General features: G+C 39.9%; 1 protein-coding gene across 4 annotated transcripts in view; it reads left to right on the plus strand.

Annotated features, from left to right (window-relative positions):
- Positions 1-17,295, plus strand: part of CLCN5 (chloride voltage-gated channel 5) — a 167,535-nt gene that overhangs the window by 133,928 nt on the left and 16,312 nt on the right. For 2 of the 4 annotated variants that reach the window (XM_029240074.1, XM_029240077.1), the window contains 3 exons: positions 9,828-9,979; positions 12,590-12,689; positions 16,077-16,264. In XM_029240074.1, the coding sequence (XP_029095907.1) occupies positions 9,828-9,979; positions 12,590-12,689; positions 16,077-16,264 (440 nt within the window). Of the gene's footprint in view, positions 1-5,216; positions 9,689-9,827; positions 9,980-12,589; positions 12,690-16,076; positions 16,265-17,295 lie in introns of those variants that run through there. The other 2 variants (XM_029240076.1, XM_029240075.1) reach the window with 2 other exon arrangements.

Raw genomic sequence — 17,295 nt, forward strand, 5'->3', positions numbered from 1 at the left:
CTCCCTCCCTTCCTTCCTCCCTTCCTTCCCTTCCTTCCTTCCCTTCCTTCCTTCCCTTCCTTCGTTGGGTCTTCGTTGCTGTGCGTGGGCTTTCTCTAGTTACGGCAAGTGGGGGCTACTCTTCGTTGCAGTGTGCGGGCTTCTCATTGCGGTGGCTTCTCTTGTTGCAGAGCACAGGCTCTAGGTGTGTGGGCTTAAGCAGTTGCGGCACGTGGGCTCAGCAGTTGTGGCTCACAGGCTCTAGAGCACAGGCTCAGTAGTTGTGGCGCACGGGCTTAGTTGCTCCACGGCATGTGGGATCTTCCCAGACCAGGGATGGAAGCTGTATCCCTTGCATTGGCAGGAGGATTCTTAACCCCACTGCGCCACCAGGGAAGTCCTCCCATTGACTTTCATGTAAAAATTTAGTTAAGTCATCTTCCTCTTGGTGCTTTCCTCCTAGTGTTCTACAGAAACTGTCACCTGCTTTGTTTCTAAATACCCCAGTGGTCTGCCTCTCAGAATGGAAGTCTTCCCTTTGCAATGTCTTGTCTCTACTCTTCTAGCTGCATTATCATTATTTTTATTTTTAGAAACACTTATATAACACATAAATACACCTCACTGTTAAAGATTCAAACAATACACATGTATATAAAATGTGAAAGTTCCCTCACTACTTCCCACTCCAGAGATAACCCTTCAAAATAACTCAGTTATGACCCTTTCAATTCTTTTTCTATCCAGTTAACACAGAGACACACACTTTAATTTTTTTTTTAAATCTACTTATTATTTTGTAACTTGCTTTTATCACATAGTAAGTTTGGGAGATTTTTCTATTTCAGTATACATCAATCTACTTCTATCCTTATGCTATTCCCCCATTACTGGACTCTTTCATTGTTTCCAGTGCTGCAGTGAATAGCATACAAACATTGGTATGCACAGGTACAAGTGTTTCCTTAAGAGCAATTCCTAGATTATGTGTGTGTGTGTGTGTGTGTGTGTGTGTGTGTGTGTGTTTAACTGTTTTGTTTTTTTTTTTGTCCACGACATCACACTATTCCCATGAATCCAAGAAGAATCTCCTACTTGGTATTTCCTCTCTTGAAGTTTTTTCTCCTGCTAAAGAATAGTTGCTAATCTTTTTTCCCCAACTTCCTTTTGGAGATTAATAGAGAGAAACCAGTGCAGACTCAATATAGAAGAACTGGAGAAATGCTGCTTCTAAAATAGTAAGCACAAGTAGTCACACAGGATCGTGCTAGCCAAAGGCTTTCTCAATACTCTGGTATGGAATGTGCATTTTAGAGCAGGGTTTCCCTACCCATTACATTTACCAGTCTTCTTGTCAGTCCCTTTTATGTATAAATTTGAGAAGGAAGGAATGAAGAACAAGTAATGGAGTAGAGGGCTATTTTCTTTATGTGGACAACCCTCTCAGCAACATTGTCAAACCTATCCCCTCTACTTCTATTTCTACACTGATTTTGTACAGTGGGGGTCTGCAGATATCAAGCCATACTCTTCAAGCTATTTTTCCTAACACTGGTAACCCTGGCAATTAGCACCCTGGCTCCACTGGTAATGAAAGTGATTTGGGTGGGGAACTTCCGCATTAGAGCAGATGCTGGGAATAGAAGGCACAAAAGGTACACTGTCAAGCAAATGTCTACAACCCAGTGGGGGCAGAGCTGTATCCAATGGGAACCAAGGAGTCTGAAGGTGGTATAAGAATCTAGATTCACGCATATCTCGAAAGCCTTTTCCCTATCCCTTTCTCCCATGCCCCACCTTCCTATATACTTCTCATGGCCCTCACACTTCATTTTAATAGTACATATCATAGATTCATTATTGTTTTTGCAGTCCCGTTCCCCACCTCTCTCACCACCTCTCTGATTGTCTAGCTCAGCAGAGCTGGGATAGAGAGTTTCCTCTTTGTTGTCCTTCCTGCCTCTTAGCTTCACATTTTAACGTGCTGTGAGCAGGAACCAAGCAGTCAGTCCTTAAATGAAATGGGTGCAGAGTGACAGTCAAAACAACACAGGCACTGACCCGTCAGATTGGATGTCAGATATAGCTGCCGGTAGTGTTCTGGAGCCTCCTAGTGTTCCAGCTGCTGCATCATGGGAAAGTTCAGGAGCCTCGGGGGGATGGTTGTGGGGGAGGAGAGTCCTTGGGAAAGAGTAGTTATTTATCTACAGCCACAGGTATTTCACTGTTTAACAACCAGTATGGCTGTACAGATGTGTATCAGTGGAATAGTCACCCTGAATAAGTGTCCTGGGGCCAAACTAAGATAGTATATTAAAACATAACATGGTCCTGTGACATTCTCCAGGGCTTACGTAGGAAGACATTTGCTTTTCAGGGCAATCCCCTGGCGGTCCAGTGGTCAGGACTCTGTTCTTTCATTGCTGTGGGCCTGGGTTCAATACTGTAAGCCGCAGGGCGGTGTGGCCGGGAGAAAAAAAAAAAAGCATTTGCTTTTCAGCCACTGGGTTTCGGTAAGTGGGGAAGCAAAATGGAGGCACAAGTTGATATATAGAAAGGTCCTAAAAATGTTGACTAATTATTGGGGCTTCAACTGTAATGTATTCTCAAACGTAGAGATGAATGGAATGTGAAAGGGTTCATGGCTTATTGGGAGATCTGGAATGGATGAACCACTACAAGAAGGGAAAAGGGTGCAGGTATGGAAGTGAGAAGTGGCTCATAATAGACCCTTAGTACTTGCTGTTGAATGAAGGTACAGTTTAAAAGATTGCAGGATGAATATCTGCTGATGTGTGCTAGGTCGGGTGTTGACTTTTTTGTACACGTGCTTTTAGCCTTGCAAAAATACAATATATCCCTGTAAAAACTGAAATACACTCTAAAAATGGAACTATTTTCAAGTCCTGTGATACGTACCAATAGCCCTGCTCCATTTCTTTGAGTGCTTATTTCTTTCTTTAGGCTGCTGCCAATAAGTGAGCCCTCATGCAGCTGTGGTTATCGCTAAAGCAGTACTTCAGAGTGCACGAGGTTTCCTTCTATCCTCTTTCCCCTTGTGTCTTTGTTAGTGTTTAACTAATTCACTTAATCAGTTACTGTTCAGCTCCCCAGGGAAATGTCTAATGGCATATTGGTTAGGGATTGAAATAAACATTATTCTCAAATGGGAGTTTCTTTTCTTGTATTTTAAGGGGTTTTCCAGTTTTAAGCATCATGTGATTTTTAGAAAAAAATTAGAAAGTGGTTTCCATAATGGAAAATGAGCTAAATACATTCATTTATATGCCTCCTCATTCAAGCAGTGTGCTTTTAAACAACCATTAATTAAGTTTTTAGACCTAAGTGTAACTTACCGGGAAAGCTGTTTCAAGGTTGACTTATTTTTCTGACTTGTTTTTTGTACGGTTTTTCCCAGACTCAAGCAATCCAGGTTAGCTTTTGGGCGACTTTTATCATTTAAGAGCTAGATGTACTTTAACCTGAATCATTTTCCTGCTAGAGCATTAAATCATTTTAAATATAACTTACTTTGAAGGGCACACTATGCCTTCAAAAACCTAAGTTTTACTTTTTTTTTTTGTATAGAGGCAAGAATCTAGAGTTGCCTAATAAGCACCCCAATCTGATATTTAGGGTCGTTGTTTAATTTTACTCTTCTTCCCTTGGTAGAGTATTTACACACCAGAAGCTTAAATCTTTTAATTCCTTTTTTTTTTTTTTTTTGGTACGCGGGCCTCTCACTGTTGTGGCCTCTCCCGTTGCGGAGCACAGGCTCAGCGGCCATGGCTCACAGGCCCAGCCGCTCCGTGGCATGTGGGATCTTTCCGGACCGGGGCACAAACCCGTGTCCCCTGCATCGGCAGGCGGACTCTCAACCACTGCGCCACCAGGGAAGCCCGCCTTTTGTGTTTTACTACTCTCTTTGTACCTCAGTAGTTGGTCCTGAATGGAATAATCTCTACTGCCATTCTTGACAACTTAGTTTTATGACATTAATATTTCTTTCTGCTAAGTAATAAAAATGCTAAGAAAAGAAACCAATTGGATGTGGAATAAGACCCACAGCTTAAGCTGTTTGTCATCAAGTCAGATATAGATACCTCTGTGAAAGAGTGCAAACAGTTTCATCCCTCTCATTGGTAAAACCTTAAAAAATTAGTAGTGTCATTGTCATCATCCTTATTATACATTTAAAAATATTTTTTTCCAAAGTGGTTGGAAAAATATTTCAAAATCTTTTTTTTAAACAACACTGCTCTCTTTTTTAAAAATTTACTTATTTAAAAAAATAATATTTTCCTATTCTAAAAATTATAATGAATATCTTACAATTCCTAGTCCACACTTGTGCCAAATGCTCATTAAGTGGTCTTCCTATGTTGAAAGTTTTAAAAACATTGTTGTACGAGCCACTAACGTGTTAGAAACAGAAAATGATCTGATCAGATCTGTGTTCCACAAAGATAACTCTGTTTTTCCCCAAATATTAACTTTATCATTGTGGTTTTATCATAGGATGCATTAAAAATTGGTAAGCATTTCTTTCTCTTATTTCCATAATAATATGTTGACCTGGCAGTCTGTATAAAGAAACATGTGCTAGAGATTACAAATTTGGCAGAGAAGGGAATAGAGGGGTAGAAAAGAGTAAAAGAAATATGTCAAATTCTGAATACCAGTGCCTCATTTCTTTTTTTTTAAATTGAAGTATAGTTGATTTACAATGTTGTGTTAGTTTCTAGTGTACAGCAAAGTGATTCATATATATTTTGGGGGGGATGGGAGAGAATTTTACTACATTCACCAAGTTAAAGGACAAGAACATACTGTAAACACAACTTAAAACAATTTAGAATCATAAGCAAAAAGTGAGGTAGACTGACTACTAAAATTCACCAAATTTTGGTTAAGAAAATTTTACAATAATGAAGTAACACAGGTGCCTCCTTTTCTAAAAAATCACAAAAAGCAATTGCATAAATTACAGCCAAAAAATTGAATACAACAATTCTCATTGTAATTTTAGTGTGTGTGTGTGTGTGTGTGTGTGTGTGTGTGTATTCCTTTTCAGATTCTTTTCCCTTATAGGTTATTACAAAATATTGAGTATAGTTCCCTGTGCTACACAGTAAGTCCATGTTGGTTATCTATTTTATATATAGTAATGTGTATCTGCTAATCCCAAACTCCTAATTTATCCCCCTCTCCTTCCCCTTTAGCAACCATAAGTTTGTTTTCTATGTCTGTGAGTCTGTTTTAATTTTGTAAATAAATTCATTTGTATCATTTTTTAGATTCCACATATAAGTGATATCATATGCTATTTGTCTTTCTCTGAGTTACTTCACTTAGTCTGATAATCTCTTGGTCCACCCACGTTGCTACAAATCCAGTGCCTCATTTCTTAATCTGAATTGTAATTAAATCTCATTTTAGTATGAGGACTGTGTCATGGCTATCAGCCCTCTAGATTTCAAAAGAGGTAAATTTACATGGAATAAAAAAGTTCCTCCCCTAGAAGCACTGATGGAGTATTTGAAAAACACATGAACTTTCATCAAAAGTTATTGACATGGTACTGGTTATGCAATCCAATCACTGTACATTGAAGAACTACATACTTTTTAAGTACCAAAAAGATAGTATCTTAAAGTATAAAATAATCTAAAAAGATAATGTAAATCTTATTAAAGTAAGTTAATTCTGTAGTGGGCTTCAGATACTATAGGCAGAATCCTATTGAGTAAAGAATAACTTTGAAGGAGGCTTGTGAGGTTGGCCCTGTCATCCTCTCTAAGTAAGATACACATACTTTTCTAAAAGTGTAATTGTATAAGACAGTCACACTTGGGCCATAGGCTTTGCTTTTTAAGCTTTTTAGTTCTTTGCCACAATACTTTCCATTGCCACTTCATTTTACTTCTCATTAGTGCTAGGTTAGTTCATCAAGAGACTGAGATATCATCATAGTGATGGACGGACCAAAAGCATACAGGTTCCATGAAGCGCCTCACATTTCCTAAGGTTTTGTTGTACTGACATTTCAGGATGCATTGGGCCTTAAGAACTGATGAGAGTAATGACAACATTTGAAAGCCCTACATTCAGGTCTGATTATTGGAGCACACTGACTAGATTAATGTTCAACAGCGGCTGTCCTGTGGATTCACGTAAGGAGTTCGGAGATGGCAGTTTTTTTCTTTTCTTTTTTCCAGTTCTATTGAGAAATAATTGACATACATCACTGTATAAGTTTAAGGCATACAGCAGGATGCTTTGATTTACATATATTGTGAAATGATTACCACAGTAGGTTCAGCTAACATCCATCTTCTCATATAGATACAATAAAAGGAAAAGAAAGAAAAGAAAAAAGGAAAAAGTTTTCTCCTTGTGATGAGAACTCTTAGGATTTACTCTCTTAACAACTTTCCTATATATCATACAGCAGCGGTAGGTATAGTGAGAGATGGCAATTTCATTCTTCTTTACTGGACTAGCCTTACTGCACAGTTTATTAAAACCTGCTTAAAAATAGCCTTTGGAATAAGACAAGAGAAGGGAAAGCCTTTGAAACAATGCAACTGTAGTAGGGAATTAATTTTCATGGCTGAAATAGCTACTTTTACTCAGGTTGGATTAATGAGATCAGACTTGATGTTGCTTTCTAGGTAGAGCACTACCACTAGCACGCCTCATTTTCTCGACTGCTTTCTGAGTTTTCAAAGTTACTAGGTGGTATTAAAGAACTGACTTTGTATAGTAAGTTCATATGTGGTTCAGTTTTTCATAATTTTCTCTATGATGTGTGCAGAGAAAGACATAAAACATGTGTGTACAGTTTAAAGAATAATTATAATGTGAATACTCAGGTAACCCCTGCCCGGATTAAGAAAAATTGCCAGCCTTCCAGAAGCCCCACCCTCACCATGTGCTCCATCCAGATGGCGACCCCCTCTCTCCTCTGGTTTTACTTCTGGCTTTATTGTCTTTACTTCTGTCATTTTCTTGCTTCTCTTTGGAATGTAGTCACTTACATTTGTGTCCTAAAATGATATAATTTAGGTTTGGCTGACTTTGAACTTACATGAATAGAATCATATTATGTGCTCTCTTGTGTCCAGCATCTGTCACTCATTTCACTTATTTAGCTTGTTACATTTGTGAGATTTTATCTGTGTTATTGGTATCCAGTGCCCTTTTTTAAAAAGCCTTTCTATATTTGCCTGTCTCCCCTGCCTCGTTTTTTTTTTTTTTTAAACTTAGGGTCCCTGTAACTCTAAATGCTTTCTGATATTTCTACTTTGCCTTCATAGATTTCCTGCTAAATGAGGTCTGAAAACTAAAACTTCTGGATCCCAGTTTTCTGAACTGACCTGACTGCCCCAAGTTTGATGACATTTGTTTAGATGAGACTACATCTTTAAGGCTTCTGTGCTCGGTTAAAAATCTTCCTTTCTCCAAGGCTGGTCCAAGGGTCTGGTCACGTGATTCCAACGGTGACATCACATTCTGACCGCCAGGGAACACTGGTGGTTCTTTAGGTGGCGTTTGTTCCTGTGAAAGGCAGAGAATGCAGCAAGTGCCCTTCTAAAGCAGTTCAGACAGGGGCTCCTTCTGTAAAAGCTCCTCAACCTAAATGAGCAAATGCGGGCTGCCAAGGTTATTTCTTCCTTGAGGCAGAAAAAAAGAAAGCTGTGATTGAAGGTAAGCAGACTTGAGCCTGGCCAAGGACCGAAGCGTGACCCCAGGGAGAAGGGGATCTGGAGAATCACAAGCAGTCTGTTGTCGGATTCTAATCACTGCCTGCTCTTTTAGAGCTGCCTGACAATTTGCATTTATAATAGGAGACTATCTACAAAGAAGGATGATGCAGTGCTCATGTTACCTAGTGATGTAATAGGATTTTTTCTTTCCTGTTAGGAAGCTTGTTGCAGATCTTCATTTTGTCTTAATATTCTTCCAGCTGGGGGCCTCATTTGATATACAGTGTAACGTTAGGTAACTATTGGGTGCTTTTAAAAATCAGTTTCACAAAATCCTTTGAAAATTTCTCCTGAAAGGAGCACACTTAAACCAGACCAAATTCAATTGAAGCATTAACCTGCTTTAAAAAGTCAGTTTCTGGTTGGTTGGTGTCCTGTGTTCATGTCAGCATTTGTCTTGAGAATTGAAACAGCTTGGTTCCCCCCTGCCCCACATACTTTAGTCTCTTTCTGCCCTCATTTCCCGGTTGGCTGTTTCCCTCCAAGCTCTCAAACAACGCACCAGCATTAATCTTTATCAGTATGCCACTGACATGATAGGAAATGCTGGGCTGGTGATTAAGCAGCCAACCATTTTATGGCCAGGTATGCTTGAAGATATGGAAAGGACTTTGGTTAGGGGTTTTAAGATTAACTTGTTCATCTCCTCCACTCCACCCTCACCCCACCCCCACCCTTATTATGATTTGGATTCTGCAGAGCTTTTCCTTTCATGTGTGTGTGTTGCTTGTGAAAGGTACGCTGAACTAGGTATTCAGGAGACTTAGACTTTGTAAACCAGGTGCAACTTGGGTGTTAATTCAAACTTATCCTTTGAGGGTGCTCAAGTTGTCTATTAGGAGTTTAGAGTGAAGGTGGGGGTGTGGATGGGGGAAGAGGGGGTCAGCTCAGGCCCACTTTGGCCTTCTTCACAGAGGGATTCATCACCAAACAGTCTCGATAGAACTTTGTCCCTGCCAAGGTTGATGCTGCAAATGTGAGCTGTGGCTGGTTGAGTTCATTGATGGCATTACTCTGCATTTTTCCTCATTGTGCATTTGCATGCATTCCTGAATACGGTTTTACATTTTGTGTTTAATAGTGAAATCTTGTTTCACCAGAGGATTGTGGAAATATTTTGAAGAAGTTTGTTAAGCAATACTAAGGAACCTTGTGTAAGTGCAACTTCTGAGTTTGAACACTCCTCCCTCATCCCAACTGTTCATCAAACAAACTTGGGTTCAGCTGATATTTATTGGGTCGTAGCCATGTGCTAGACACTGGAGAAGGCAATGGTAAATCAGATAATAGGGCTACCCTCAAAGAGCTTATAGTCTAGAAAAGAAGATAAAGCATTTGCTTAAGTAATTGTAGTAGAAGTGCTAAAAACGAAGCAGGTGAAGGACTGTAATTGTTGGCCAAAAGGATATGTTTCTTCCAGTTGAAGGATCAGGGAGGAACATGTCATCTCTGAGCCATGCACTTTTTTAAAATCTCTACTTGGAAATCTTAGACTGTCCTGGTATACTCAGTAAAAGTTTCCACAAACCCATGGCATCAGGAATCAAAGTCTTATATTATGGAAGGGAAATATGTACATTCCAGGCAGCTTAACTCTAAAAGAGACCTACATGCTTTCTTTGGAGTCCCCACTCAGGCAAAAGCCACCTCTGAGGATGGAATTACTGCCTTATAAATGTAAAATGGTTTCTGACTTGATTTGTCTGCAAAGACCTTTGACCCTTTTGTCTTCATCCTAGAACAGAAACTGAAATACCTAAGCTGCTCCAAGCTCCTGTTTTTTGTTTCACAAATCCTTTCCCACTGAACTTCAACCCCTGTCAATTCTCCCTTTGTACTGTGGCTCTCATACGTCCCTTTCCATTCACACTGCCTCGAGATGCTCATCGTTCTGTGCCTAAGCCACAGGAACTTCTGAATGTGATGGATGTTCCGACCAGGTGATTATTCTGCTTTATCAGCACACCCTAACAGTAGTCATCTGATAGTTTAAGGGCTCACCTCTTGGTGCTCATAAAAGAGGTATTAAAAATGTCCAGAGTGTCTGAAGTACTAATGTCTGTTTTCTGTTCAATCCAGAGGACAAGTCATACAATGGTGGAGGAATAGGTTCTTCAAATAGGATGATGGACTTCTTGGAGGAGCCAATCCCTGGTGTGGGGACCTATGATGATTTCAATACAATTGATTGGGTGAGAGAGAAGTCTCGAGACCGGGATAGGCACCGAGAGGTAAGACAAAAGATGCTTTGTGAGTGAGTGTTAGGAAACTTCAGGAGAAGAAGTTGAAGATATAGATTCTTTATATGTATTCTTTCCCTCAACACTGGATGTGGCTGAATCTGTTTTCTGTTGGACATGTAGGGTTTTATTTTTAATATATTTTTCTTTTTAAGGTATCTTGTATATGATTTTGAAAAGAATTTATATTTAATGATGATTTATCTCCCGATAGTAAGTGGTTGAAAAGGATCCTTGGGTATAAATGCCTGTGCAGAGAGGTGAAAACAAAGTTGGTGGGAGGAACCAAATTAAATTTCAAAGATCTTCCTTCCCCATCTCATCTCTCTTTTATGGTTTTCCCTTGAAGCAGGATTTTTACACCTAAGAAAAGTAAATGGGCTCTTTTTAAAGGAATAAAAGGAAAAAAATCTCAGAGCTGTAGTGTTTACTGAAGCTTACAGGGTAAACCTGTGATTATAGCTCTTGTACAACCATAAAACCAAAGCAAATTTACGCATTCAACTCACACGAAACCACAAGACCAATCAAATTCAAATCAACGACATTAATATGATAGGTGATAGATGGTACTTATAGCTATGGCCCAGTTTGTTTTGAATATGACAAGAGTGTCTCCCTACTTTTCTCTTTTCAAAGTACTGTGAAAACTTTTCAGAGCAGTCCGCCAAGGTCATTTGCCTTTAACTTATTGCTCTGTATCATTTAAATCAGGGAATCACAATTTCTAGTTTGTGTCAGGAGCACATAGAGAGCTTATTCAAAAGGTAGGGCCCCAGCCCCAGTCATCCTGATTCAGTAGGGAACATTTCTTCAGCCAACAGTAAGTATGATTATTTTTTCTTCCTTACTATTTCTGCTTTGATTCCAAATTTAAAGTTCGATTTTTAAGTTGACTCCATTCTCTCCTAAATTCATGATTTCCTCCTCTTAGACCTGAGTGAATCTCCTGAGCAGTCAGGTTCAGATCACTTTTCATTCCTTTCCGAGCTCCTGACTGGCTTTCTCAGGACCACCTAAACCCAGGAGTCAGGTTGTCCCAGGTACAGGTTTTGAGAAATTTCTTTGTAGTCCTTGGATTTGTCATAATCCCATAGAGTTTTCTTCTCCTAACTCAAAAAGGTGATCTCTATAAAACATTCGTTTTTTTTTTATAAGATTCCTGCTATTTGGGAACATACACACATATGCTTTCTGTTATATCAATTCATCAGGCAGCCTTTAAAATATAGAATCTTACGGCTTTAGAATTTTTGCTATCTGTATTCAGAGTTCAGTTTGTCACCATTTGCTTATTCAACATGTTACTCAGATTGTGAAAGCCACCTGTGATATGACAAGGGCACATTTCCCGTTATATCAAAATGGTTGCATCTGAGGCACCTTATATCAGCTAATAATAATTTAAAATCAATTAAAATGTGTTTATCAAATGTTCAAAGGTGACCTTTTTTTAGCATTAACTGTTCATCATCTGAATGGAAACAATGTCATAGGGAAAAGTATCACCTCATCTACTTTCAGCACTTAAATTGGAAACTTAAAGTCATAAGTCAAAATGAAATTTTAAACTGCTTTTAAAATTTTATAATAATTTATTACTTGTGATGTTACTGCAGATCAAGATGGGGTAGCTAACTTACACTTTCAAAGATAAGAAATAGAGGTACAGGGCTTCCCTGGTGGCGCAGTGGTTGAGAGTCCACCTGCCAATGCAGGGGACATGGGTTCGAGCCCCAGTCCGGGAAGATCCCACATGCCGCGGAGCAGCTGGGCCCATGAGCCTGCACGTCCGGAGCCCCTGGCCGCTGATCCTGCGCGTCCGGAGCCTGTGCTCCGCAACGGGAAAGGCCACAACAGTGAGAGGCCCACATACCGCCAAAGAAAAAAAAAAAAAAAAGAAACAGGTACAGAGAAGGGGGAAGTACTAATGACAAAGCTGTTAGAATGCTTGGTTTTGAAGTGTGGGCACTGAAGGGTTAAATTAACAAGGCTAGGACCTAAAAGGTAAAAGTTTCTGCACCTCTTGAAAGCTGCAGATATTCCCAGCAGGTTTTTGAAAATGAAAGAGATCATCCCTGATATCATTTAGCATCTGTGATCACTGTACAGTAAGAGGTTTGTGGTATCACGTCTTGGAATTTGCCTGACCTGAAGCACAGCCCCAGGTAGAAAACCACAAATTGTACTTTTAACCCCTCAGATAAGCCCGTGTTTGTTTATTCTTTGAAAAACAATCAAACTATTTGCTGTGAGTCAAGAGACCATCTTTGGACTATCTGATGTCCAGGCTAGAAAGAGACCGCTGCAATAAGCAAAACAGATTGATGTTATAAGAATTTAGCAGCTAATAGGGAAGTCCTGAATAAGGTACTTGCAGACATTGCAATACTGGAGATGAAGGTGGGTTCAGTAAGACAGGGTTCAATAAAGCTCAAAGTTCGCGGTGGCGTTGGTTCAGCCAAAGATTTGAGAAGTAACTCTAAATTGGACTCTATTCCCAATGAATAGGTTTGTCTTTGTGTTTCTTTATCGCACAGTTTGAGGTAAAAAAGCAAGAGTGTGTGTAGAATGTATCAATGTTTTCTCATTTCTCCCTAGATTACCAATAAAAGCAAGGAGTCAACATGGGCCTTAATTCACAGTGTGAGCGATGCTTTTTCTGGCTGGTTGTTGATGCTACTTATTGGGCTTTTATCAGGTATGGTAAACCATGTGAGCTTTCTAAACAAATCTCCTAAAATTGTGGTGTGCCCCTCTCCCAAGTCATGAACTGAATTGAATACTGTGCTTTACTGTTTTCCTACATGAACGGAATTGTTCGTGGACCTTTGGGAAGCTTGATGTCCCCGTCTATAAAGAGGTAGTAATACCTCATCTCCTTCCTTAAATAAATGAGGCTAAATGAGGAAATGCATTTAAGTGCATTTGTATGCTATAAAATATTGTATCCATTTAAAGGTGCTGTTAGTACTGCCTTTTGGTGCTTATCTTGAGGAAGAACCTTTCTATTAGAGACAGGGTTTTTTTTTGGTTTTTGTTTTTGTTTTTTTGCCATGCCACGTGGCTTGCAGGATCTTGATCCCCGACCAGGGATTGAACCCGTGCCCTAGCAGTGAAAGCGCTGAGTCCTAACCACTGGACAGCCAGGGAATTCCCCCCCCCTTTTTTTTTTTAACATATTAGTAAGCATGGGGTTTAGGAAAGAACATGTAGAAGAGGACTTCCTGAGAGATTTTTGTAGCTATTTCTTAAATATCTACCCTCTCATTTGGGAGTAAAGAAAAGCATGTAAGATATGGCTCATACCCTTAGGGGGCCTAAATTCTTACTCTTTCATGGTGGCCGAGGACTGGGATGGTACCACCTTTTCCTATATTCTCCATCAACCTCCTAAGCCACTCCAAATAATATATAATCTTAAACACGAATAGCACACTTGCTATGCAATACAGCTTTAAAGCAGGTTCCCAAGCAGGCTTCCCCTCCCATGGGGAAAGCAGAAAGCCAAGAATACCAGGCAGAGATGCTGAGACTTATATCCTTGTGGCCTTAGAAGATGGGCCTAGGAAGATTTAGAATGTTGAGCTAAAATAAAAGGTGGGAAATTGGATGGCGGTTGGGATGGAATGGTAGTTAATAGCACAGGCTCTAGTTTATGGCTACCTGGATTTGAATCCCAGCCCCACCGCTTGCTAGTTTTGTGACTTCAGGCAAGTTTCTTAACCCTTGGAAGTTTTAGTTTACTGACTTGTAAAATGGGGATAAGAGTACCTATATTACAAGTTTGTTGCGAGAATTGAATGAAATACAGCGATACAGCACTCAACACAGTGCCCAGTTGTTCACAATGCTGCTGTTACCTAGAGATAATTCATGAGCCATGGAGTATAAAATGATCGCAGCAAATGAGAAATGGTTCACCCATAGCAGAGTTTTCAAAGATTATCTGGGCCAGGGGTCAGCAAGCCTTTTCTGTAAAGGGCCAGATAGTAAATATTTTAGGATTTGTGGGCCAAATTGTCTGTATAGCAAGAATGTAGCCATAGAAAGTAGGAAAATAAACGAGCTGGACTGTGACCAAGAAAAACTCTATTTAAAAACACAGAGGCAGATTTGACCCTCGGGCCATAGTTTGCCAACCCATGGTCTAGGGTGTTAATGCTGTCCCTTTTCTGGCTCGCACAGAAGAGAGACGTGGTCTGGACAATTTAGAGCTGGCTCATAATAGACTGAGTGGTCTGTAATGTCGAGTATTGCACAGAAGCTGACAAGAAGGAAGGGGGCTGAGAAAAGGTTATGTAGTTTAGCAGTTAGGAGGATACCAGTGACCTTGAAAAAGCATCTCAGATAAATATTAGGAGCCAGATTTCTTTTTTTTTTTTCTTGGCTGTGCTACGCGGCTTACAGAATCTTAGTTCCCCTACCAGGGATCGAACCCAGGCCCCTGCAGTGAAAGCGCCGAGTCCTAACCACTGGATCACCAGGGAGTACCCAGGAACCAGATTTCAAGGGAAGGCAACCATTGTAGAAGTTTTGGGGATACTGGGTAGTCACTGGAAGGAGAGAAGGGACAGAAGCTTGAAATGGTAGCATAGACAAGGGGAAGCATTTCATTCTTTAGGGTAGGGGAAACCTGCTAATATTTGTAACCAGAGAGGAAAGAGCCAATTGGGAAAAGAAGGAGAAGGAGATGTAGACGGGAAGATAGGATGGAGGGTACCAGTGTTAGGTAGAATAAGACATGCACACGTGAAACAACCAGAGAATTAGCCAAACCCTTTAACATCGTGTTAGTTTTCTGAATCCAGGCAGTAAGTGCAATACAAGTTAGAAGGAAGAGACAGCGGGAACTGGAGTGGCCAAGAGTAGGTGTCAAATAATTTGTTAGATTTGACTAGGTTATTCAAATATGTAAATAACTAAGAGAGTGTGTTAACACTCTTAGCACCTACCAAAACATACACATGACATGGCCTGTTGGAACGTAGGCGTAATATCCTCAACTTTTTAATGTATGTCTTGTCACTAGGTGGTCAGTGAATATTTTTCTTTCCCTCATACACACAGGGTATTTTGTTTTTAAGCATTGGAGAGCAACAATAGAAGCAGTGTGTCAGAATGCAGGAACAGTCTGGGAATTCAGGGGCTGTGAATTTTATGATGTCTTTGCTATTTCCCTAAAGCACGATTCTAGACCATTTAATTTCTTTATGCCAGCGTTTCTTCATCTGGACAGCAGAAATGATGAGAAGGGCAGAATTGAAAGTACTATAACTATCTTAACCCTATCAGTCTATTAGCCGCAGTGCATTAGTCCCCATTCATTTTCTCATAATTTTCTTTGAGGAACGTTCTGTATAAAATATTATTTGCTCCTTGTCACTAAGAAAACTTCAGAATGTTCACATCCTAGGCTCAGGAGGCTTCAGCCTACCTACAGCTTCATCTAATCTTCCATGTACATCACAGTTTGTGCTTTTATAACTTCAGTTCCCTTAGCCTAGAATGCCTTCCTGCCACCACTCAAATTCCCTCGCTGCTGGAGCCAAATCGGCATGGAGACTGAGCCCTTTTCCTCATAGTGTTCAACTGCCCTTGGCAAGCCATCTCAAATAAATATCATATAATATTCTTCAACATGGGCAATTCACATTTTCTCAGTTTTATGTATAAAGTGAGAATAAAATAAACTTTAAGAAACTTGACCGTCTTTATGGATCAGTATTCATCAACTCTTAAGTCAAAGCAGAGTCTTTGCCAGGGGAAGCAGCTAAAAGTCAAATCCACTCGCCCCTTGCTCCCACCCCACCACTTTGCTCTCCTCTAAGTTTCCCATATACAATAAAGATCCTGCACACACAGTGTTTAATGCGGACAATGTTGTTGTTGTTATTTTTTCCCCTCTTGAACAGGCATTTAATAACAGGTAAAATCCATTAGAGATAAAAGGTGAAAAGCAAGCAGACAGACAATCAGAAGGAGGTTGCAGATGGAATGAGAAAGTATATACTTGTCCATTATTTTGATTCCTTTTCCCTTATTTTCTCTGACAACTGTGGCCTTTCCTTCCCTCCCCTCAAATCAGGTTCCCTAGCTGGCTTGATAGACATCTCTGCTCACTGGATGACAGACTTAAAAGAAGGTATATGCACAGGGGGAATCTGGTTTAACCATGAACACTGTTGCTGGAACTCCCAGCACGTCACCTTTGAAGACAGAGACAAATGCCCAGAGTGGAATAGCTGGTCCCAGCTTATCATCAGCACGAATGAGGTAACACGTAGTGAAGATTTCTGAACCACTGATTTAATTATTCTTACATTTACTTCATTTCTTATACTGTCCCTGTGGCAAATGTGGAAGCTTCCTTTATTTTCCTTTTCATGAAAAGGGGAACCAGTGCCAGCTGCCTTTCTCTGTGGTTTAAGTGCAGTCCTATTTCTATCTCTTCTGACATGTGGAGTGTTTTGATGCTTACACAACAACTTAAAATGTTTTGCTTGTTTTAAACAAGCCTGATGTTTCTTCTTAGTTGTTAGTACACCGTGTGACTGAATCTTTCTCTAGCTATTTCCGTAGAAATGTCAGAGTCAGCCAACAGGTAAGCTATAATTTCTAACAAAGGATGGAATGGGTTAAAAATGTGTTCAAGCGATTTTTCCCTGAGCGTTGCATTAGAACATTAAAAAAATTATGATACATTCCATAGCAAAATAACAGAAACCCAGGAATAAAATTGCCCATACATTTTGAGATTAAATTAAAATGTTCATCTGTCATTGTCTTTTAGCATATCTTTTTGGATGTAAAAGTAATTTTGTTTTTTGGTTCCTTACCTTTCTCTTACCATTTGGTTTGTATGTTAGATCTCTCCTACTAAACACGAAAGCACACAAAACAACTCTCAACTCCCAATTCCACTCTGGCTTCCACCAACTAAAACAGGTACTATCTCAGCTCACTCCTCATCTACTCTGTTGGTAAAGTGAGGGGGACAAGACTAGGATGTTTGTTTGTACTTTTAAAATTTATTTTCGTACCTACTTTGGTCCACAAACAATTTGAAATGGCACACACCCCCACAGATTCAGTGAAGGTAAGAGAAGGATAAGAAAATAATAAAGTCAGAAATAAGAGTGTTTATGTACATATATCTGACTGTGCATATTGGCTTGGGTTAGCTACATACTGTATGTGTGAGAGGGTTTAAGTCTGTGCTTCTCAGACTGGGGTTAGGTCAGCGTACCAGAGGGTATGTGAAACCTCAGGATACATGCTATGTGCTTTCCCAGAATATCAGTTTT

Source organism: Monodon monoceros, unplaced genomic scaffold (assembly GCF_005190385.1).
Source record: "Monodon monoceros isolate NGI ecotype Baffin Bay Population unplaced genomic scaffold, NGI_Narwhal_1 Super_Scaffold_22, whole genome shotgun sequence".
Classification (NCBI taxonomy): Eukaryota; Metazoa; Chordata; class Mammalia; order Artiodactyla; family Monodontidae; genus Monodon; species Monodon monoceros.